General features: G+C 42.0%; 1 protein-coding gene across 1 annotated transcript in view; it reads right to left on the bottom strand.

The window, feature by feature from the left end:
- Positions 1-24,175, bottom strand: part of ASAH2 (N-acylsphingosine amidohydrolase 2) — a 47,620-nt gene extending 23,445 nt beyond the window's left edge. Inside the window, exons 1-7 of the mRNA XM_083364133.1 lie at positions 24,060-24,175; positions 22,994-23,085; positions 20,435-20,587; positions 19,430-19,606; positions 13,067-13,194; positions 9,468-9,545; positions 7,530-7,650 (exon numbers count right to left, since the gene is read on the bottom strand). Coding sequence (XP_083220259.1) covers positions 7,530-7,650; positions 9,468-9,545; positions 13,067-13,194; positions 19,430-19,606; positions 20,435-20,587; positions 22,994-23,085; positions 24,060-24,168 — 858 coding nt within the window. The 5' untranslated portion in view covers positions 24,169-24,175. The remainder of the gene's footprint in view (positions 1-7,529; positions 7,651-9,467; positions 9,546-13,066; positions 13,195-19,429; positions 19,607-20,434; positions 20,588-22,993; positions 23,086-24,059) is intronic.
- Positions 24,176-24,505: the final 330 nt, after the last annotated feature.

Genomic DNA, 24,505 nt, shown 5'->3' with positions numbered 1-24,505 from the left:
TGTCACGGGCGGCCATTTGATATAGCAATTTAGTAACTGGAGGTTTGTTTAGTGGGACACCTACTGGTCTTTGACAGCAGAGGAAGACGGAAAAGGTGCCAATTTCTGCGCCGGAAACGGGGGGGGGGGGGAAAGAAGAAGAACGTGACTTTGATTATATTCATACTATAGAATTTTATTATATAAATTGCTTAGTTGGTAATAAGTATCTGGTGGTAACTGTTTTATATATCTTTTGTCATAGAGTTAAAAGGTTTATATAAGACTCAGGGTATTATACATTGATAAAACGCTGTTAAAATTGGGGAAACATGACAAGTATCTCGGGAGCAACTAAGCCTAGCGCTGGCAAAAAGGCAGCAGCACAGGGACAGGGGATGGCCTCAAGTCCCTCCAATCAGAAATCTATAGAGGATATGCTGCAAAGGGAAAGATCTAACTCGAATTCCTTTAAAGATTTACATGCCCTTTTGCAAAACCTACACGAGGCAATGGCCAAAAACCACGAGGAGATGAAGAGAGAAATAGGCCAAATAAGAAACGACACTGGTGAATTAAAGGGGAAAATCCAAGCGATAGATGATAAATTTGAAGGGATTCAACAGCAATTAGTCAAAAATGAACAAAGACTTCAAGATATGGAAGCTAGAATGGAAAAAGAGGAAAAGAGAGTAGATGATTTAAATGAAACACTCCTTCAGGCTAATAAGGAATTAGAAACAACAGTCATTTTTCTGGAAGCAGAAAAGGCTGCTCATTATCTACGCTTCCAGAACGTTCAAGAAAAAAGAGGGGAAGATCTGTTGGTCATGATGGCAGAACTGATGGCAAAGGCACTCGGTGTAGGGAAGGAGGAAATGCTGGCGGAAATTGATGAAACATACAGGGTCCAAACTAATTATGCGAGAAGGCACAACCTCCCAAAAGAAGTACATGTAAGGTTAGTTAAAAAATCAATTCGGGATGAGCTTCTGCATAGATCTAGAGAGGAACCATTAGAATTTCGGGGCCAACCAATCACCATCCTTAAACAGATACCTAAAAGGATGAGGGATCTGAGACGCGGCTATCAATTCTTAACATCCAAACTAATAAGAGAAAATGTAAACTTTAGATGGCTAACTCCAGAGGGTATTCTTGTTACGTGGCAGGATAGAAGGCATAGACTGGACACGATAGAGAAGGCAGAAGATTTTTACAAACGCCACTTCCATAGCCAAGAGGAAGTAGATTTAGAAGATCAAGATGGAAGGGAGGTAAGAGAAAGAGATACAATACGTGTGGCAATGGATGGGAAGATCTTAGCTACAGAGGATAGAAGGAACAAATCCGGTGAGTTAACAGAGAAACATGGAACTAGAGACAAGGAAGAGAGAGAGCCCCGAATCACGAGATCCACAAAAACCAGAAATAAGTAAGATGAAGGGAGGTGAGTGTAGTATTATGTCTGTGAATATTAATGGATTGAATTCGCCAGTGAAAAGGCGGAAATTTTTTAATAGGCTTATTCACCAACAATTGGATATCGTGGCAATACAAGAAGTCCATATAAAGGAACAACAAAAATATTTGTTAGTACAACCAAGAATAGGGAACCTATTCGTTTCCTTAGACCGACACAAGAAAAAGAGAGGAGTGGCACTATATGTAAACCCAAAATTGACTGCAAAACTAATTTATAACGATAAAGAGGGTAGAATACTGATAGTCGAGGTTATAATAAATCACAGGAAGGTCATGATGGTAGAGATATATGCCCCAAACCATAACCAAGAACAATTTTTCAAAACACTTCACAATAAGATATGTAGCATTGATTATGAGGAGATTTGTTTAATAGGAGATTTTAATGCTATCCTAGATATAAATTTGGATTATATGGGAAAGACGCTTAGGAAAAAGAAGAGAAGAACTCTACCGAGATCTTTTCTTAACTTGGCTGAGGAACTAAATATCCAAGATGTCTGGAGGGAAAGAAATCGTAAGGCTAGACAATATACATATTACTCCAACCGACATAACTCATGGTCTAGAATAGACATGGTGTGGATGACGAAAGAAATTAGTTCAGAAATAGATGAGGTACATATAGCGACAGGTACTTGGGCAGATCACAATCCTATTAAACTTATCTGGAAAGGTTCCAAAAAAATATCCAGATGGACGCTTCAAAGAGCAATTTTAAAAGAAGACGAATTCAAATCTAAGATGGAGAGAGAACTAAGTTTTTTCTTTAAGGAAAATAAAGCTATAGACACCTCAGTACAAAACAATTGGGATACAGCTAAGGCTGTGATGAGAGGGGTAGCGAGGGCATATATGGTATATAAAAATAAGGGGAAAAGACAACAACGGGAAAGATTAGAAGAGGAATATAAGAGCTTAGAAGTTACACTCCAACAAGATCCACAAAAAGAGAATATCAAGCAATCTATGGATCTGATTAAACACAAACTTAACATTCTAGACAAAGAGAAATTGGCACAACAATTGAGAAACACGAAACAAAATTTTTTTGAAAATGCAAATAAACCGGGCCGGTGGCTCGCATACAAATTGGGAAAACAAAAGGGGAAAAACTGGATTCACGAACTACGAGATGAGGAAGGGAGAATATTCCACCAGGAGGAAAAAAAAAAAATTATAGCCCAGGAATTTTATGAACGTTTATATAAAGAAGATAGCCAGGCAAGTGTGGAGAAAATGGAGGAATATTTTCAAAGAGCCAAACTACCTAAGGTCACAGAAGATACCAGAAATATGTTAAACGAGGAAATTCGACTATCTGAGGTGATAAAAGCTATTAATGCACAAAAGAATAATAAAGCATCGGGACCCGACGGTCTTCCATCAGAGATTTATAAAGAATTACAAAATATCCTAGCTCAACCCCTAGTGGAGGTATTTAACGCAGTATTAGAAGGCGCAAGGACGCCTAAATCTTGGCTAGAGGCAAACATAACCCTTATTCCGAAAGATAACACAGACCATACATTAATCCAAAATTACAGACCCATATCACTTCTTAACTCGGACTACAAGATATTTACATCAATTATAGCGGAACGATTGAAACGATTTCTGAATGATTTCATACACGCAGATCAAAATGGTTTTCTCGCTAAGAGACACACTAAGCACAACATTAGAATAATATTAGATACATTGGAGTACTATGAATTACATAGCGAACAACAGATGGCATTACTTTTCTTAGACGCCCAAAAGGCATTTGACAATGTTAAATGGTCTTTTTTGTGCCAACAGCTTAGCTTTATGAATATGGGTGAAAAATTTATAAATATAATTAGGGCAATTTATGACAATCAGGAAGCAAAAATAATTATTAATGGGGAAGCATCTAGCAAGTTTCAAATTCAAAAGGGAACACGGCAAGGCTGCCCCTTATCACCGTTGCTGTTTATATTGACTCTTGAAGTATTAACGAGAACTATAAGAAACGACCCAAAGATAAAAGGATTAACCATTAAAAAGGAAACCTTTAAATTGCAAGCTTTCGCGGACGATCTAGTTTTTATTATGGAGGATCCATGTCAGACGGGACCAAAGCTATTGGAAGAATTATCTAAATATGGTGAGGTTGCCGGACTGCGAATAAATAGAAATAAGACCAAGATGATTGTTAAAAATATGACCAATAAACAAAAAGGTAATCTGGCCGAAATCACGGATATAGAAATAGTCAAGAAAATAAAATATTTAGGGATTAACATTACGGCTAGATGCACTTCACTCAAAAAGGATAATTATGATAGTGTAGTGAATCAAATAAAAGGTGACCTGGAAAGATGGGGAAACCTAAAACTCTCATTATTGGGAAGAATCGCTGTCATTAAGATGAATATTCTGCCTAAAATCCTGTTTCTGTTTCAGAATATCCCAATTCAACTCGACTCTAAATTTTTTCGAAATTTGGATAAATTATCACTAAATTTTATTTGGCAGGGGAAAAAACCAAGAATTAAATTGAAATATTTACAAGACACGAAGGAAAATGGGGGTTTTGGATTGCCAGACTGGGAATTATATTACCACGCCGCGGCCCTGAGCTGGATTAGAGAATGGGTAATCTTGAGAAATAGAAGACTATTAACTTTAGAGGGTCACGATTTGCAATATGGCTGGCATGCTTTCCTATGGACGGAGAAACAAGGTCTTTTCTCGCATTTTCAAAGACACCGGATCAGGCAAGCGCTACTCAATACTTGGAAAAAAATTAGATCTCACAATTACACCAAAATACCGGTCTGGCTATCCACCCTTGAAGCGATAGTTTACCCAAATCTGTTTGATTTGGGTAACATAATCTCATACAAGGATATTCTGAATGAGGAGGGGGAATTGAAACTTAGGAATGAACTAGAATTACAAGGTATAAAACTCGATTGGTGGGCCTACTTACAAATCCAATCGAGATTTAGGAAGGATAAAAATGAATGGGGGATATATACCTCTGAAACAGCATTGGACAAAATATTATTGGGACCGGACTCTAAACAAATAAGGAATTTTTATAAATTACTTTTGGGATATAAGCTGTTTGAAGAGCAAGTGAAAGACCCCATGTTGATCTGGGCTAACAATTTAGGACATAACATCGACCTAGATACTTGGCAAACAATTTGGGATAGGAATAAAAGGATAACACTGGCCTCATCGTATAAAGAAAATTTATTTAAAATGTTTTACCGATGGCATCTCCCCCCAGCCCGCTTAGCAAAAATGTACACAACAGTATCTCCCAAATGTTGGAAGTGTTCTGAAGAGATAGGCACATACTTCCACACGTGGTGGTCTTGCAGTAAAACACAAAAATTTTGGAGAATGATTTGGATTTGGCTGAAAGAAATATTGAAACAAGATCTGGAGTTTAGTCCAGAACTTTTCTTGTTGGGAATCACGAAAGAGAAATATCCTAAAGATGTGCTATACTTAACGATCCATATTATCACAGCAGCTAGAATATCATTTGCGCAAAAATGGAAAAAGAATGAGATCCCAGGACAAAAAGAGGTTATTAGGAAAATTTGGGATTGCGCTGAAATGGACAGATTAACTTTGGAATTAAAGAATAAAGATCAATCAGACTATTATAGAATTTGGAACAAATTGTATCTTTGGATGGATAAAAAGAAAGGTCTCTATTAGGTTTTACAGACTAGCTCACTGTTTTAAATATTGTGGTATTTCACCGATTTGTAATCTAAGTGTATTTAAGTGTATTTTTGATGTACATATATACATGTATATATATATATATTTAAACATTGTAGACAAAAAGGTTTGTCAGCTCGCTGGTACTGTGTCCAATGTTTTTAAATAATAAATTTAATAAAAAAAAAATTTAAAAAAAAAAAAAAGAAATAATTAGTGCACACATATACCTAAAACCAGTTTATTGCATTTGGCAATTGTACTAAAAAAATCTCGTTGTCAACCAATATAATTCATTTAATTTGAAATCAAGTGAAAAATTGATTTAAATTATTTTATTAAAACAAATTAATGGCAATTCTTTTATAAGAAGTTGCCTCAAACAAAATGAAATTTAAATACATTGTGCATTGTGAATGCTTTCTATTGCATTCCTTAAATACCATAATTATTCTTATCCCAAGAGACCTTGAGTATTTTTATGGTGATCAATGTACCAGGAAGATAAGGAAGAATGCTTTGGAAGCATAAGAACATAATTGCATTTCTAAATGTCCTACAGTCATGCAAGGGAATATTTATTATTATTTATTATTATTTATTAAATTTTTATACCACCCTTTTCCCGAAGGACTCAGGGTGGTGTACAGGGCAATAAATATTAAAAAGCAAAGTACAAAAGTTAAAAACAATTAAATAATTTATGCCCGATCTATACAATAGTTAAAACCATATTAAAAACCCAACCCCAAACCCATCAGACCAGGCCGGATTGCTCAAATAAATAAGTTTTTAGATCCCGCCGGAAGGAGCGGAGGTCGGGGGCCATCCGGAGCTCAACCGGCAAGCGGTTCCACAGGTCTGGCGCGCCCACAGAGAACGCCCTCCCCCTGGGGGCCACCAGTCGACATTCTCTGATCGGAGGCAGCCTGAGGAGGCCCTCTCTGTGGGAGCGCACTGGACGGAGGGAAGTTGACGCCGGCCGCAGGTGCTGCCATAGGTAATCCGGACCCATGCCATGTAGGGCTTTGTAGGTCATTACCAGCACCTTGAATCTCACCCGGAGGGCAACCGGCAGCCAATGCAGCTCGCGGAGCAAAGGTGTAACATGGGAGTATCGGGAGACTCCCAACACAACTCGCGCAGCTGCATTCTGTACCAGTTGAAGCCTCCGAGTGGTCTTCAGGGGCAGCCCCATGTAGAGAGCATTACAGTAGTCCAAACGAGAGGTCACAAGCACATGAGTGACTGTACGCAAGGCATCCCGGTTCAGATAGGGCCGCAACTGGTGCACCAGGTGAACCTGGGCAAAGGCCCCCCTAGTCACAGCTCCTATATGATCTTCTAAAGAGAGCTGTGAGTCTAGGAGGACCCCCAAGTTGCACGCCCTATCTACGGGGGCAATAGCTCACCCCCCATAGCAAGAGATGGAGTAATCTGAATTTCCCGGGATGCCGGCACGAACAGCCACTCAGTCTTGTCAGGGTTGAGCCGAAGCCTGTTCCTCCCCATCCAGACCCGGACCGCCTCCAGGCAACGGGACATCACGTCGAGGGCATCACTGGGGTGGTTTGGGGTTGAAATGAAAAGCTGGGTATCATCAGCATACTGATGATACCCAACTCCAAAACCACGAATGATCTCACCCAGAGGCTTCATATAGATGTTGAACAGGAGAGGCGAGAGGACCGATCCCTAGGGAACTCCACAAATGAGAGGCCTCAAGGTTGACCTCTGCCCCCCTGCCAACACCGACTGCGAACGTCCCAGAAGGTAGGAGGAGAACCACTGAAAAACTGTGCCTCCCACTCCCAACCCCCTGAGACGCCGCAGCAGGATACCATGGTCGATGGTATCGAAAGCCGCTGAGAGGTCTAATAGGACTAGGACAGAGGAACAACCCCTGTCCCGAGCCTGCCAGAGATCATTCACCAGCGCGACCAATGCCGTCTCCATGCAGTACCCGGGCCTGAAACCCGATTGATACGGGTCCAGATAATCAGCTTCCTCCAAGAACAAAGGGAGCTGATGCGCCACCATGCTCTCAACAACCTTTGCAAGAAAGCGATTGTTGATAAAACCTAAAGTACTAATAGTATCTTAAACAGTGTTTAAAATCTAATGGGGAATAATCGTTTCAGGCTATTAGTCCATGTATTGCATGGGAAAGGTCTCAAATGCAAATCCCAAGATCTTCATATAGAAATATAACATTTTCTGTATAAAACTCTAGGTACTGTAGCTATCAATCACTACCAACCACATTGGATTATTTGAACTACTAGCTACATTCAATAGAAGGGCTGACACAATTTACTATGCCTTATACAATGGTGCATATTAATTGTTCTTACCTTTCCTGGAAGGTATCCTTCATTCTTCTCTTGTTCAAAGAGATAAGCTGCATAGCCAACATTGTCGCTATTAACCAGATGGTTGCTGTTGTTCATACTGACAGGATGAACGGCAAACCAGCTAGTAAAAAAATAAAAAGGGAAGGCTGTTAGGAAAGTACTTACTTACTTACTCATATGCCACCTATTTCCAGCTAACCATATATGATTTAAGACATCCTATCCCAAAATTGAGTCTGTCTGTCTGTCTATTTATCTATCTCTAATACATTTAGTTTTATTTATTTATTATTAAATTTATTTGCTGCACATCTCACAGTTTGAGGTGACTCCGAGCAGCTTACAATGTGATAAAATATGCAAATATGCAAATAACTATAAATATAAAAACAGGTTAAAATTACAAACGGTTCAAACAATCTCGCATGAATGGGGCCAATGCCTGCAATGCTCATGTGGGTGGAGCTGCCAATGCTCGTGATGCTTATGCAAATGGGGCCACCAACGCCCGTGACTCTCATGTGAATGGGGCCAACACCCACAACACTCGTGGCTACACTCACACGAGTGGGGCTACAAACGCCCACAACACTTTCGGCAATGCTCTTGCGCAGAAGCCAGCCACTCACACAGCCCGGAGGCCAATAGTCAGCAGCCTGGTAGTGGGCCATGGCTCACAGATTGGGGAGCCCTGCTTTAAAGGTGACAACCAACATCTTAGATGTCATCCAGAAGACCATTGGCAAACAATGGAGCTCCTGCAATGGAAAGATCACTCAGATATATTTGGGCATATCCATCACTGCCTGGGACACAGGATTTTGCATCAGCTGCAGCTTCCAGATATTCTTAGCCTTCCAGATATGTTAGCATTAAGCAACATTTTAATGCTAAAAAACCCCAAGGGTAAATATAACACTTTACTGTATGAACAGTAATGAAGGCAAATATACGTGTCCCAGGATAATGATGTGAAATTGAATTTGGGTTTTACTCTTCTGAACTTTAGGGCTCATCCTGAAGCCCATCTTCAGGGAATTTCTCTACTGGAATATGTGCTTTGGGCTGCAGGGTTGGGACTTGAGTCGTGTTTATGTGGTGCTTTCCTATTGGCTGATTGGTGTGTTGATAGCTGGCGATTGGCTGTCATTTCCATGGCTGCCAATCCATTGGCTCCTAAGTACTTAATAAGCTGATGGTAACTCAGCACTCCTGTTAACTGGCAAGGGGCCCGTTTCCCAGTCTGCAATCACTTCCCTGGCTACCTTTGTACCTGAAAGGCCAATGATCTTAATTGATGTGAAATTAAATGTGTGTCCTGGTTCCTTGCAATGTGAGGCTACCAATGAGTTCAGGTCTCCTCATCTATCTGCTTGCTTGTGTTCTTGAAGTCTGGTGGTTAGCTTTATGAACATTTTGCATGAACATTTTTTTTTGTTTTGTTTTTAAACAGGTGAAAATCACCCTTCTAAAGCTCTATTCTTGAAATGGAAGCTGCTAGAATGCAGACTGCTGGTAATAACCAGCAGGAATACCTGCTTAACCTGTCTCCCAACAAGCTATACTTCCAATACAATGGGGTAGGGTCTTATTCTCCTTCCTTTGTTCTTCACCACACAAGTCAGCATCTCTCAACTTTTTTCCCCCTAACCCACCCGTCTTCCTTTAACTTCCACTTCATCAGACAACGTTTGAAATAGGATAAAGGGGATGAACTTAAAAAAAGAAGACCAAGGTTCAAGGCTACCTTTGGCCATTCAAATTCACTTATATGTTTGAGCCAGTCACTCTCTCTGCTTTATCCCAACCTACTCACTATACCAGCCATTATGAGCAGCTATATACAGTATGTAGGCTGTAACAGCCTTGCTGGGAATAAAATGAACCAATACAGTCTGCCTGGGATGACTTCCTTCCTGTTTTCAAAGGAGTTCTCACCTAAACATTCCAATCTCTTGGCCATTATTTGCAACCATTTTCAGCACCGTCATTTCTTTGTCTACATTTGATGAATACCTGGAAAAGATGGAGAAAGTGGGAGGAGGGAGGAGAAAATAGAGACTTTTATAGCAACTAGAACAGAGTTTCTCAGTCTTAGCAACTTTTAAAATTTCTGGACTTCAACTCCCAGAATTCCTCACTGGCATGAAGAATTCAATATTCTCAGCATTCAATATTCTGAGCACTCAACATTTATTCTCAGCATTATCAACATCCTTAGCAACATCAACATTAAAGCTTCCTGGACATTCACATATATAGCACTTTAACCCATATACACACTCTTAATGTCATGGAGGTATGTGCTAATTTTCATTTTTATGTTGATTCTAGTTGTTCACTTAATGATCCATGTTGCTTTACTGTTGTAATTTATCATTTCTATTATATCATTATTATACAATGGATGTTCTGTTGTCTGTAAACTGCTCAATGACGTACGTTCTAGGTGGTCTAAAATGAATAAATACATAAATGACCCTTCCAGCATTGCCATTCCTATGATCAGCATTTGATAGTGACCTTTCCTCATAAAGGAAATGGAAGAAGGAGGGGGAAAAATAATACCCTCTACATATATTTTCCTCTCCTTATAAGTCATATATTTTCCTCTATTATAAGTCATAATATTCCAGATAGGGCTCCTATAAAATACGTATAAGTTTTTGTTTTTATTGAAAAAGTTCTAAAACAAACAAACAATTGTTTAGAGCAGAGTTTTTCAACCATGACAAGTTTAAGCTCTGTGGACTTCAGTTGCCAGAATTCCCCAGTCAACATGTTGGAAAAAATTCTGGCAGCTGAAGTCCAAACAGCTTCTTAAAGTTACTAAAGTTGAGAAACGCTGCCTTTGACTTCCGGTGGCTGTGCGGCGCCGTAGACAGCCTTCCCGGGCTGCCCGCGGCTCAGCTGTGTGTTTTTTCGCCCGAAACAGCGCCAATCAGCTGTTCGGGTGAATTTGAAGCCCCCTCCTCGGGAGAAGAGGAGGGGGTGAGGCCCCAGGTAGGGGTAGAGTTCTCCGGGGCCGCCTGAGCTTGGAGCTTGGGCGGCTGAAGGATTGAACTCCCCCGAAGCCTGGGTTGCTCCCAGCTGGCCGGCGTCTCTGCTCCGGACTTCTTGGAGCAGAGCCAGGCGTCTGCGACCACCCCTGCCTGAAGAAAGGACTATGGGTTAAAAGGAGCAGGCAGAGCGGTACAAGAGGAAAAGGTGAAGAGGATTATTTTATTTTACTCTCGAGCTTGATGGATTTTTTAAACTTTAAGTGAAAGTGCGTCACAATTGAAAGTAAAAGATGGCGGCTAAACCTCCCCCTAAAACTCTTCGGAGTGGTGGATCTTCTCCGGTGCAACAATCATCATTACAGGCGTTGCACCCTCCTGATGTATTGACACCGAAGGACTTACGAGATGCTCTGGATAAACATGCCCAGGTACTTTTGGAATCAATCAATCAATCAATGGGTGATAAATTTGCACAGATGGAGGAGAAATTGGAGAAACTGGAGGAGAGAATAGAAGAGAGGATGGAACAGAAGTTCAGCGTGAAAAGTTAATACACAGAAAACCAAAATTTTGGTCAGAAATATGACAGTTTCGCAAAAGGCTCTTTTAGAAGGACTAACTGGATTTGAGATTGTTAAAAGGGTTAAATATTTGGGGGTGTTTTTGTCGCCCTCTAATACAAAGTTATATAAAAATAATTATGAAAAACTATGGGGGAAAATTCAAAAAGAATTGGAGAATTGGGAAAAATTGCAATTGTCTTTGTTGGGACGGATTGCAGCAGTGAAAATGAATGTCCTGCCTAAATTTTTATTTCTATTTCAAATGATACCGATTCTTAAGAAAGATTCTAATTTGGAGGAATGGCAGCAAGGTATCAATAAATTTGTGTGGGCAGGGAAAAAGCCACGAGTTAAATTTAAGATTATGCAGGATACTCGTGAGAGAGGTGGGCTTAAAATGCCCAATCTTAAACTATATTATGAAGCTGCTGCATTAGTAGGAATAAGTGATTGGATTAATTTGACACAAGAGAGATTATTAAATCTTGAGGGCCATGATTTGTTGTTTGGCTGGCATGCATATTTGTTGTATGACAAGAAGGTAGACAATGTGTTTAGAGTGCATATTTTAAGACAGGCATTGCTGAGAGTTTGGAAGAAGTACAGACATAAGTTAGATTGCAAGATACCACTGTGGGCAATTCCAAAACACGCAATAGAAAATATACATGCTGGTTTCAAACATGATGTGACTACGTACAAGGAGATCCTAAGTTTGGAAAGAAATGTCTGGTGTTTGAAATCATATAGCCTCTTGCGAGAAGAGAAGGTTGTTCAAAACTGGTTTAAATATACTCAGTTACGGGCCAGGTGGAAAGAAGATCAGAAAAATGGTTTTACAATGACTGATGAAAATTTGATAAAGCAAATTAGAAACCAGGGACCAGCACATATTAAACGGATATATCTTGCGTTGATAGAGATTGATTCAGAAACAGAACTTGTTAAGGATTGTATGATAAAATGGGCCCAAAACATCCAGGAAGTTATTACAATGGACACGTGGGAAAAGATTTGGGTGAGGAACGTAAAATTTACACAAGCTCAAAATCTAAGAGAGAATTTTTACAAAATGTTTTATAGATGGCATTTAGATCCTAAAAAGCTCGCAAGTATGTATCCGAATTATCAGCCTAAATGTTGGAGGTGCGGTGATGAAGATGCAACATATTTTCATATATGGTGGACATGTAAAAAGGTTAAGGCCTTTTGGATAAAAGTTTGGTGGAACATGCAGAAGATTTTTAAACAGAGGATAAAGTTTTGTCCGCAACTTTTTTTGTTGGGAATAATTACAGATGCTACAGTTGTGGACACTAAGTTGATGTTGAATTTAATTACGGCAGCAAGACTCTTGATAGGTCAGTATTGGAAGAAAGAGGAATTGCCGTCTATAGAAGAGTGGACTTAAAAGGTTTCCGACCTGGCAGAGATGGCGAAGATTTCGGCCTATTTGAAAGATCACTCGCAAGAACGCTATATTATGGAATGGAGAAAATGGATTGAGTTTATCCAGAATAAGTATAGGGTTAAGAAGTTTTATGTAGCATTTGAATAAGTCTTCTTTCTTTTTTCTTCTTTTTTTCTTTTAGTTTTTTTAATATATATATTTAATATTACTAAGGTTTGTTTTATCCTATATAAGCTAGAGAGTGATGGATTTTAGAGTTTATAGTTGTTAGTATATGATTGTTTATGATTGGGTTTTTTATATATACCTTGTATTTAGCTCTGGGAAGTCGGGGGGGGGAGGGGAGGAGGGGGGAGAGGTAGGGGGGGAGGGTGAAGGGAGGGGGAGGGGGGTTTTAAAGAAAAATTGTATGTTAAAACTTTTCAATAAAAAAAAAACACGCTGCCTTTGAAAAAGTGAATCTTAATCCAGGGTTGCGTAGATGTAAATACTATGTCTTAGCTAAATTATAAGATTCACAATACATCTATTACAAATGCCTCAGGATTTTCCTTCATTTACCGGCGTCTTTCAGAAACTGGATTCTGAAGGTAAGAAAGAGGACTTCTGTTGATCTGACTGTTCTCTACCAAACCTGTACCCATAAAGATGTGTCCTTGCACCATATTCTGATGGGCCATATCAATACTCTGAAAATCAGAAAACAGGGATTAAAAACATGGAATGTGAGACATTTTGACTTGCATCCAGCTTTTTTTTTACTAATAAAGGATCAGCACAAGACTGATTACATAACTGAAAAATCAACTAGAACAAAGAAACTTGGCACCCTTGAAGGTCTTACAGATATTATCATGGAGTAGAGTTATTATATAAGAAAAGTAGCATGGGATAATTCTACTCTTAGATGGCCCACATGTACCAGCCACCCTTTAAAGTAATGCGTAGAGATAGCTGTATCCTGTCCCAGAAGTAAATGTAAACGAATCCTACTATGCCACTAGATAGATCAGGACCAGGTATCATCAGCCTGCAATTGAATATTGACATCACAATCTCATGCTCATTTAACACAAAAGCCATTGCAGGGCAGCAAGCAGCCCCAGAACCTGAGGCTGATTGTCATGATCCAGGAAGCCACAACTACCCAAGCCCAGTTCCACTTACCCTCACCATCCTACAATCTGCAGCCTTGTGCTGCAGTGCCCCAGCCAATCTTTGTTGCTGTCTTCTTGCTCCCATTGCTGATAAGACATGCCTGGCCTGGCTGCTGGATCATGCAGGGCTTGCTTTAGGCATTACATAGATTTTTAAAAAGCACAATAGCACTTAGACGTATACAGTATACCACTTCAGAGTGCTTTACAGCACTCTTTAAGCCAGGGGTCCCAAATCCCTGGGCCACAGCCCACTACCGGCCGTGGCCTGTTTGCAACTGGGCCGTGCGAGTAGCGGATCTGCACGCACAAGCGTGTCCAACTCAGCATGCATGAGTGTTATGTATTCACTTATAATACACATTGTTATGTATTCATTATTTACATTGTTAGGTATTATTGTAATAAAGATTAACAGGGCTGAGGTAAAAGCCGCGGCAGCTTTTGACAGCTGTCAAAAGCTGCCGGACAGAACTGCGCAGGCGCATCCGACTGACAGTTCTGCACGCGCCTCCACTGACAGCTCCGAGCTGTCAAAATCTGCCGGCTCCGATTGGAGGAGACGAACTGCGCGGGAACCGGCTCAGCCCTGATTGGCTAACCTACTGACAGCTGCCAGTATAAATAAGAGCCATGTTCTTCTGTTGTTTGCCTGGTTCGGAATAAAAGTTAAACCGTTTAACTCGCTGTCTCGCCTGCTTCTTAACCAAAGCACTGGCGACGAAGGTGGGATGCCTGCTTACCTAAGCTGAAGTCACTACCTAAGGGGAGAAGAGATTTTTTCCCTTAGCCCGAGCTAGTCACTCGCTGAAGTCACTTGGAAGCCGAACTTCCATTCAACGCAAGCAGCTGCACCCACGGTTTACAGACAGCATGACGAACCATGGCCACATTCGAGAGTTCAATACCCGCCACCCAGAAGGCTGGGAATCTCATCTGGGCCAGGTAGAAGGATACCTGGTGGTAAAGAAGATTACGGACGACCGGGCCAAGGCAGCCGCCCTCCTCTGGCTAAGCGGGCCCGCTGTCTATGATGCCGCTGTGGGAATCTTCACTCCTGAACCGATCGCCACTATCTCCTACGCCGATCTTACCGAGGGGCTGAGCAAATACTTCATGCCCATCAAGTCAGAACTCTTCTGAAGAGTAAATTTCGCCCGAAAACTACAGCTTCCTGACGAGCCAGCAAATGACTTCATAACCCGGGTCAGACACGCCGCACGACGGTGTCGGTTCCCGGACTTAGAAGACCGAATCCGGGACCAGATCGTCATAGGGCTCAAAGACGAGCGGCTGAGGAAGAAGCTGATCGCCAAGCCAGAAATGACAATGACCGATGTGGCGAGGGAAGTCATTGCATACGAGGACAGCCACGGTGACAACCGACGTTCACCTGACAGCGGGCCCAGCGGGTCCGTGCACCAGGAGGACGGCGGGTTCAGCGGTCCCGAAGATGACGACGTCTCCATGGACATCGATGCGGTACAGCGGCGGTTCGAAAAGCTCAGGCTGCAACGCAACTACAGAGGGGGGCCTGCCAACAATCAGAGGGGCGCTAACTTCCAGCCAAACAGGGCTAAGTGTGCCAGCTGGGGCGGAAGCCACCCGAGAGCAATGTGTCGGTTCCGCAGTGCCAAATGCCATGGGTGCGGAAAGACAGGTCACCTCAAAGCCGTGTGCCGCAGCCGGAGCCGAGAAAATCTGCATGAACTGGAGGTGACACCCGCAGGTATGAGCCAACACACACCCATAGCCAGGCACAGTTCCAAACCCCTAGTGCTTAATGTGAGGGGAAGGGCGGGGAAATACACAGTCCACAGCACTCTTAAGCCCAAAGTCAAGGTGGACGTTCTGATTCAGGGAATTCCCTGTGAGATGGAAGTGGACTCTGGGTCCTCCGTCTCACTCATTTCGTGGCAAACCTACAGGGACATTTGTAACCAAAGTAGAAAACGGCCCGCCCTTCGACCCACCAAACTCCGCCTAGCTGACTTTCAGAAAACACCCATTAAACTCCGGGGAAAGGCTTCTGTCCCCGTGGAGTTCAAACAATTTAAAGGATCCCTCCCTATACTAGTGACCCAGGAAAACAGAATCAGCCTGCTAGGACTAGACTGGTTCGAGGCACTAGGGATAGCATTGACAGGCGTCAACGCCATTCAGCTGTCAAACTTAGAATCCGTCTGCCTTCAATTCGCGGACGTCTTTGACAGCTCGCTAGGGAAGTACACCGGACCGCCCATATCGCTTAAACTAAACCCTAATGTAATGCCTGTCAGAATCAAGGCAAGAAGAGTTCCCTTTGCCTTGAGAGAAAAAATAGAAACTGAGCTAGACCGATTAATTAATTTAGGAGTCCTAGAACCAGTAGAAGGGGCAGAGTGGGAAACACCCATAGTGACCCCAATTAAGCCAAATGGCCAAATAAGATTATGTGCCGATTATAAAGCGACCCTCAACCGCGCATTAAATGCCCATGCCTACCCGGTCCCGGCTGTCAAAGACATCCTCGCGGCCATTAAGTCAGGCGCCATTTTTGCCAAGTTAGACTTGGCGCAGGCATATTTACAGCTGCCTGTCACCCCTGACACCGCCTTAGCTCAGACAATCGTCACCCACAAAGGAGCATTTAAAATTAACCGCCTTCAATTCGGCATCTCTGCAGCCCCGGGGATCTTCCAAGAAATCATGGAAAAAACACTTAAAGGGATCCCCGGGGTCTGTCCATATTTTGACGACATCCTAATTGCAGGGGAATCAGAAAAAGACCTAGCTGACAAATTAACAAAGGTGCTCCTTAGATTCAGGGAGGCTGGTCTCAAATTAAAATGAGACAAATGCTCCATCGGGGTGCCTTCAACAGAGTTTTTAGGATTTAAAATTGATGCTAAGGGAATTCACCCTACTGAAGCAAAAATTAAAGCCATTAAAACAGCACCAACCCCTAAAAATAAACAAGAACTTCAAGCCTTCCTAGGGTTAGTTAATTTTTATCATACCTTCCTGCCTCATAAAGCCTCCATTGCTGAACCCTTACACAGGCTATTAGATAAAGGCAAACCCTGGAACTGGTCATCTGAGCATGATAAAAGTTTTAATCTATTAAAAAACTTACTCACCAGCAATGCAACAGTAGCCCTGTTTAACGAACATCTGCCCTTATGTCTGGCTTGCAATGCCTCCCCCTACGGCATCGGAGCGGTCCTAAGCCACTTAACTAAGGAAGGAACGCAGACCCCTATAGCGTTCTATTCCAGAACGCTGTCAAAACCTGAGCGTAATTACACTCAGATTGACAAAGAGGCTTTAGCTATAGTGGCTAGTGTAAAAAAGTTTCATGACTACCTATACGGCCGACCCTTTACCATTTTTACGGACCATAAGCCCCTATTAGGACTTTTTACAGTAAACAAACTAACCCCACAAATATTATCTCCCCGCATCCTGAGATGGTCTACCTTTCTGTCAGCCTATTCATACAACTTAGAATACAAGCCAGGGAAATCCATGGGCCATGCTGATGGCCTTAGCAGACTGCCCCAACCGATAGTCGACCCAGACCCAGCACCAGCTGGAAGGATACTGGCTATCTCAGACCTGCCAGAATGACCATTATCTGTTAAAGACATCTCTGCAGCCACTGCTGCAGACAAAATTTTAGGCAGAGTCTTAGGCTATGTCACGTCTGGCTGGCAATGCACACCCTCAGACCCAGAATTCCAACCTTACATTTTAAAGCAAAAGGAATTATCCACCCATCAGGGGTGTCTATTATGGGGTAGCAGGGTAATCATACCCGACAAACACAGACTCAAAGTGTTAGAGAGCCTCCACGAAGGTCACCCTGGGACTGTCAAAATGAAGGCTCTGGCCAGAAGCTATGTCTGGTGGCCAGGATTAGACAAGCAAATTGAAACACATGTAGCCGGCTGCTATTCCTGCCAACTTGTTAGAGCCGCCCAGCCACAGGCTCCCATACACAGATGGGAAACTACAAAGACACCCTGGTCTCGTATCCACATAGACTATGCAGGTCCATTCCAGGGACAATCATTCTTAATTGTCGTGGACAGCTATTCGAGATGGCTAGAGGTGGCACCGGTGACTAGCACAACTTCAGCAGCCACAGTACAAGTTTTAAGGGGGTTATTCGCAACACATGGGCTTCCAGATGTTATAGTTTCCGATAACGGCCCCAAATTTACTTCCTACGAATTCCAGAGTTTCACAACGGCGAACTCTATTAGGCACACCACCATGGCTCCATTTCACCCATCCACGAATGGCTTGGCAGAGGTGATGGTGAAATCAACCAAAGAGGCACTGCAGAAAATCATCTCCGGCAACTGGCACCGTAGACTGGCTCAATTCCTTTTATCACAACACACCACCCCATGCACGAGTACTGGAAAGTCTCCAGCAGAGCTTCGCTGGGGCAAAAGATTAACTACCAGACTAGACCGTCTACATCCTGACAGATCCCCTCCAGACCCAGAACTGCCCCTCCAGCATAGAACTCTCAGCACAGGGCAAGCTGTCTGGGCAAGGAACTACGGGGGGGGGCAACAAATGGACACAGGGGGTTGTCATTGAACAAACGGGCCCCCTATCATACATCATAGACATAGGACACAATTCCCACATCCGCAGGCACATCGACCAACTCCGAAGGCGCAGCCCGCAAAATATGGGGAAAGGGGGAACGACGAAATGCAGGCAGAAGTCCCACCGCAAACACTTTCACGCCGCAACCCCCCCGATCAGAATATACCACTTCAAGACCCCACTCCAAACGACGCTGAAACGACGGAACCATGCCCCTTGACCCCTGAACCAGTCTTCGAGTTGCCTGGGGGAAAGGAACAACCAGCTGAGACGACCCCCCGGCGCTCCGAAAGGATAAAAAGACCCCCCACCTACTTACAAGACTTCGAATGGGGAAACCCAAAAAAGAAACAGTTGGGGAAAAATCAACACAATCAGAGGGAGGGGTAAGGGGTGTTATGTATTCACTTATAATACACATTGTTATGTATTCATTATTTACATTGTTAGGTATTATTGTAATAAAGATTAACAGGGCTGAGGTAAAAGCCGCGGCAGCTTTTGACAGCTGTCAAAAGCTGCTGGATAGAACTGCGCAGGCGCATCCGACTGACAGTTCTGCACGCGCCTCCACTGACAGCTCCGAGCTGTCAAAATCTGCCGGCTCCGATTGGAGGAGACGAACGGCGCGGGAACCAGCTCAGCCCTGATTGGCTAACCTACTGACAGCTGCCAGTATAAATAAGAGCCATGTTCTTCTGTTGTTTGCCTGGTTTGGAATAAAAGTTAAACCGTTTAACTCGCTGTCTCGCCTGCTTCTTAACCAAAGCATGAGTGGCATGAGCCAGCACAAACTGAGCTACAAATGCATACTTGTGTTTTACTAATCTAGACGAAATGCTAATATATATTGCTAGTGCATGTATGATGTACCATATGCTAAATAAATAAAATAAATTCATCAAACTGACCATAGAGGTGTGACAATGGCCATAACTTTGGGCATGTGTCCTAAATCCCTTCATTCAGTGCCATCATATCTTTAAGCAGTCATGGAATGAATGGTCATAAATCAAGGACTACCTGCAGCTTTTTTTTCCTAGGCTAGGGTATGGAGGAAGAAGCTGTTCTCTTGGAATGTGCAAAGAAGAATGAGAATATTTTTCAGCCTCAAAAGATACCATTACATGAAGTTAAAATGCTAAATTGGAAGTTGCCTTACTTTAAGGATCCCGTTGACAATGGCATTCAGTGTTGGCCTTATGAGGCCTCCAGATGTTATCATGAGCAAGGTGTTTTGGAAATAGCCTCCAGGTCCTGAATGGGTATGAGTTGCAGTTATTATAACATTGTTGTGATTGTAGAGATCTCCATATTTATCTTTTAACTGTTTCATTACCTTAAAAAAGGATTGAAAGAAATATATTGTGTTTCATTGTTAGATTTTACTTTTATATAAAATATTTTCAACAGAACAAGGAGAGGGGTATTTCTAAAGGCATTCAGTAATGAGAATTGAAAGTGTGTGGGTGTACACACATATCCAGAATGTATATCTTTATCCAGAATGTAAATCTTAGAAATGCTACACACTTTAAACATATACACATACGGTATATGCTTTTATCAAGGCATTAAGCAGCCTTCTGTAGGGAAAATTCTAAATCAGTAGTGATGTTGGGATTGCACTCCACCTGCTCTAAACTAAGATAAGAAAAGCTGCCTTAATTACAGTGGTGTGTAAGAGGACCTGGATTGGACCTGAAGAATATCTGCAGTGATTAATTAAATACATTAAATAATCCATAATATAGAAAGCAAGACAAAAAAACAGAAGCCAGCTCACTGTATGAATTGACATCTGATGGTCTAAAATGGACTAAAATTAAGGATGTGTCTTTTAATTCCTAAATTTCTACTGGTGTGCCATTTAAGTAGATCTGTTTGTGTTGGAGGATCACAGCACCTGGGGGCAGAGTCAAAAGAGGAATCAAACTAGAATCTTTACATAGCCACAAATAGTCTGTTTATAGCTACTGAAAGACTCTAGGCTGATTCCTCTTTTGACTCCACTTCCATGTTCTGTCACTCTTTCTCCTACAGTTTGGATTTCATCATAACATCACCATGCTTACAACTCATATAAAGCAAAAAGAAAACAAAACAAAAGGAGAGGAGAGGAGAGGAGAGGGGAAGGGAAGTGAGGTACTGCTTATTCCTCACATACCTGTAACCTTACTCTTTGAGACATCATTCCTGTTTCAGCAACCACATATATTACTCGTTTGGCATTATTCTTTCGCTCTGCAAGGATGAAAGTTCTGCAATATTGTCGTGAGAGAATGCCACCACCTTTCTGATTAGACTCGCCATAGCCCACCTACAGTGAAACATAAAATGTCATTATTCATTTGTTTAAGATTAGAAAATGCTTTGGTGGTTATTGACTCTGAGTGACTACTGTAAGTTTTATATATATATATGTTTGACCATACATACATATATATATATATATATGTATGTATGTATGTGTATGTGTACGTATATGTATATATGTGTGTGTGTGTGTGTATTAACAAACTAAACAAACACTGGGATGGAATAAGAAAAACTAAAACAGTTTTTATTGCTAAAAGATCAAGCTTTCATTGGCTAACTGCCAACGTCGTCAGGATGGAAACGCTGGGGTGGGGAGATCATGTTTATACTGTTGGTGTCTGCACTCTGCTCATGGAGCGCATCACCGATCTGTTTGTTAAGGTCGGCCATATTTCTTTGAGTTGTTGTGCATCCGTTTTGGGGGGATGTAGTTGTCTCTGGGTATCTGTTGTCAAAAGTGAATTGCTGATATTTCCATGTGTTGTAGGCATAGCTCTAGTCATTGCCCGTGTTCTTATACCAGAGGTCCTAAATAGTTGCTTCTCTTCTTCCCTGTGTTCTACAATGCAGGGTGGTTGTGTGGTTGTGCAATCTTGATTTTGATACAATGAGGCTGTGTTATATGTTAACTAATGTTAAGAGTTAATAGATCGTTAAATGTTGCGTGAGGTAAACACGGTGACAGGAATACACGCGGGAGCTTTTGACAGCTGTCAAAAGCTGCCGCCAGCGAAAGTGCATGCGCAGCCAGCTGACAGCTCTCCACTGTCAAACAAGTTCCCCACCAAGCATGTGCCACCGCCACGAGGATGCGGAACTGTCAAAAACACACCGCAGCTAATTGGCTCCGGAATCCCGGCGGGAGAAGAACAACCGCGGATTGGCCCAGCCGGCCGGTGGCCGGCTATAAAAGAGCTGAAGCTAAGCACCTACTTGTCCGGTACCTCAATAAACCTGTTAGACCTTGCCAGCTGTCTCCGAGTGGTCTGTAGCCACTTCAGAGGCGCTCTGTGAATGCTTGCGCTGTTTGCCTCCATATTGTGCATGTCGTTCCTCCTCCCAATTCCTTAGTGCCTGGTATCCAGGGGGGAGGTCTATGTGCTGGTTGACAGAGGAGTGAAAACCAAGCTTCCTTAAACAAGCGGCCGCCTTTAGTGTTGTCACTGGCAATTGCCTCAGTGCCTGTTAGATTAATGACGTGGTTAAGTGTAGCCATGTTTGCCCACACCTGTGAATGTTGTTCTTGTCTTCTAATACCGAGCTTGTGTTCGTGCACTCTAGTCCTCAGTCGTTTTGCCGTTTCCCCAATGTAATTGCAATTGCAATTTTGGCATGACATCTTATTCACGACTGAGGATTTTTCTTCATTGGGGAGTGGATCTTTAGGGCGCATGACCTGATCGGACTTTATTAAAGGCGGCTGCTTGTTTAAGGAAGCATCCTCAAACCTGGCATGTGGCTTCCAAAATCCTTCTGAACATTTTCACCACATATATATACATACTGAGCCCAAAAGTTATGTTGCTAAGCAAGACATTTGTTAAGTGAGTTTTGCCCCATTTTGTGACCTTTCTTGCCATAGTTGTTAAGTGCATCATTGCCATTGTTAAGTTAATAACGCAGTTAAGTGAATCTGGTTTGCCCATTGACTTTGCTTGTCAGGTCACAAAAACTGATCACATGATCCCAAGAAATTGCAACCCTCACAAATGCCAGTCAGTTGCCAAATATCTGAATTTTGATCACTTGACCTGGGGATACTGCAATAATCGTAAGTGTGAAAAAGGGTCATGAGCCACTTTTTTCCAGTGATGTTGTAACTAAATAAATAAATAAACTTTGAACGGTCACTAAATGAAGTGTTGTAAATGGAGAACTACCTATATATGTTTCCTGAGAGAATTTTGAGAAGGAATGTATGGGACTTGTAGAGAAATGTTGGAATGAATGTAATGATACAGCATGTGGGAATGTTACCTGCAGAAGAGGGAAGCTAGTATTGATTGCCTTGTTCTTTGTCTGCACTACCTTGAAGGGTTAATAATGAAAGAAGAAGAAGAATGGGAAGAGGTAGAAGAGGTAGAAGCCAGAGAATAAAGTCCTGGTTAGGAGATTTAACTTGCTGAGATATTGAAGATTGGAAGAAGGCAGTTCAGGCAAATTGTAAAATGGGAGGGGAAAGGGTTTGATGTTTGGTTTCTGGATAGTAGACAGGCACCAAAAAAGAAAATGACTTTCCCACTGTAAATTATTAGAAGGCATGGGTCCCTATGGCTCCAAGGTTGGATGAGAACTTGATAGAGGTGGTCAAATGGGAGACTCTGAACAGGGCAGGCAGCAGTTTGAGTGGGATGTTAAATAGTGGGATAAATAAGCTGTGAGCTATTGAGGCCAGGCAAATACTCACAAAAGGTACTTCAGCTATAGGACCAGTACAATCTTCCCGGCCGACACCGATTAAGTAACCCTCAGAACCTTTAGTAACTTCAGAATCAGCACCTGAAAAAACATACATAGAAGAATTAGGCACTCTTTTCAACACAGAGAAACAGGGCTGTGCAGAATTTGAAATTTAAAAGCACTTCTAGGTTCTAGGTTGACAAGGTTGAAAGGACACTGCTTGAGGAGTCCAAAATTAAGTCCAATGAAATGAAACACGCCACAGCACCTTCAGGATGAGAAGTGTCTCTTTCCTCAGAAGGAACATTTCAGCAGCGATGACTGCAATAAGCCATTTTATGAAGAACAATATTTCAATTCTCAAAGCATGTAAGGTTTGGTACACTCAAAAACGCTGGTTAAAAAAACAACTGGTTTGCTTTCTTTTTCACCTTTGCTTTTTTTGCAAAAAAATTTCCCCAGTTTGATAAGCAACAAAATCAATGATGGAATGGGAGATTATGCCTTCTGTATCTCACTACTGTTAGTAGATTCCAAAGATGCCAGTATGTATGCTTTTAAACTGACTGCACCCCAGTGGCAATATATTGCCCTTTGACTGTAATAAAGATCTATTGGTCTGAGAACCTGTCTCAGTTTTTCTTTTTCTTTTTTCTTTCTTTTCTTTTCTTTTTTTTTTTTTGGACAAAAAGGAAGAGAATCCCCACAAGTATTAGCTGGGGTTGTGGCTTTGGAACTTTTTCCTGTTTCTGTTTTTCCTTAAAACGGTCATCAGGGCAGAGAACCGGCTGTTAAATTATTTGAATCCCACCACTGCCTAGGACCATCCTTTCTTCAAAGGTTTATGGCCTAGTGTTTTCTCTGAACTGTAATCTAATCCTTTTTCTTCTTCTTTTTTTAATGAGCATATGAGAAGATGAATACCCTGGGGGGAAAATCCTATGAGGGAAAATGAACGGACCAAAGTCATTCCAATCCCATCCTTGGTTGGAAATCGCTCAAGTGCAATTGATAATAACTTCGTGGACACCACTATTCCATCAGTATTACAATATTGATAGAAGAAGACTTACCACTTGGGAGAACATAAATGACTAAGAGGGATACGACCACTGCCACCACAACCATCACGAAGGCAACACTAACGATTCCAAGAGCAACTGCTGATTTGGATTTCTTCATCAATGGAAAAACAACTATAAAAAGAAAAGTAGAGGAAACAACTCAAAAGAAGTATCAGTAAGCTAGGTACGTAGATGTCTTACACATCTTTGGATAACCTCCAGATAGTTTGTTCTTGGGAAGAAGGAGGCAAGGCACCACACACAGTCTCACAGACAGAAGCCAACCTCAGAAAGAAATGTGGTTAGGGTTGCAAGATGGACTACGGAATATTCATAACACTTGCCTCCAGTTACTTGATACTACCACTGATCCTAGGGCATTGATGGTGAACCTTTTAGACACCAAGTGCCCAAAAACCACCTTTGCCCACCCTGCTCTACCCTCTGCCTGCCCC

Source organism: Vipera ursinii (genome assembly GCF_947247035.1).
Source record: "Vipera ursinii genome assembly, chromosome: 5".
Lineage (NCBI taxonomy): Eukaryota > Metazoa > Chordata > Lepidosauria > Squamata > Viperidae > Vipera > Vipera ursinii.
Note: the sequence above shows the minus strand (reverse complement) of the source record. Positions and strands in the feature narration are given on the sequence as shown.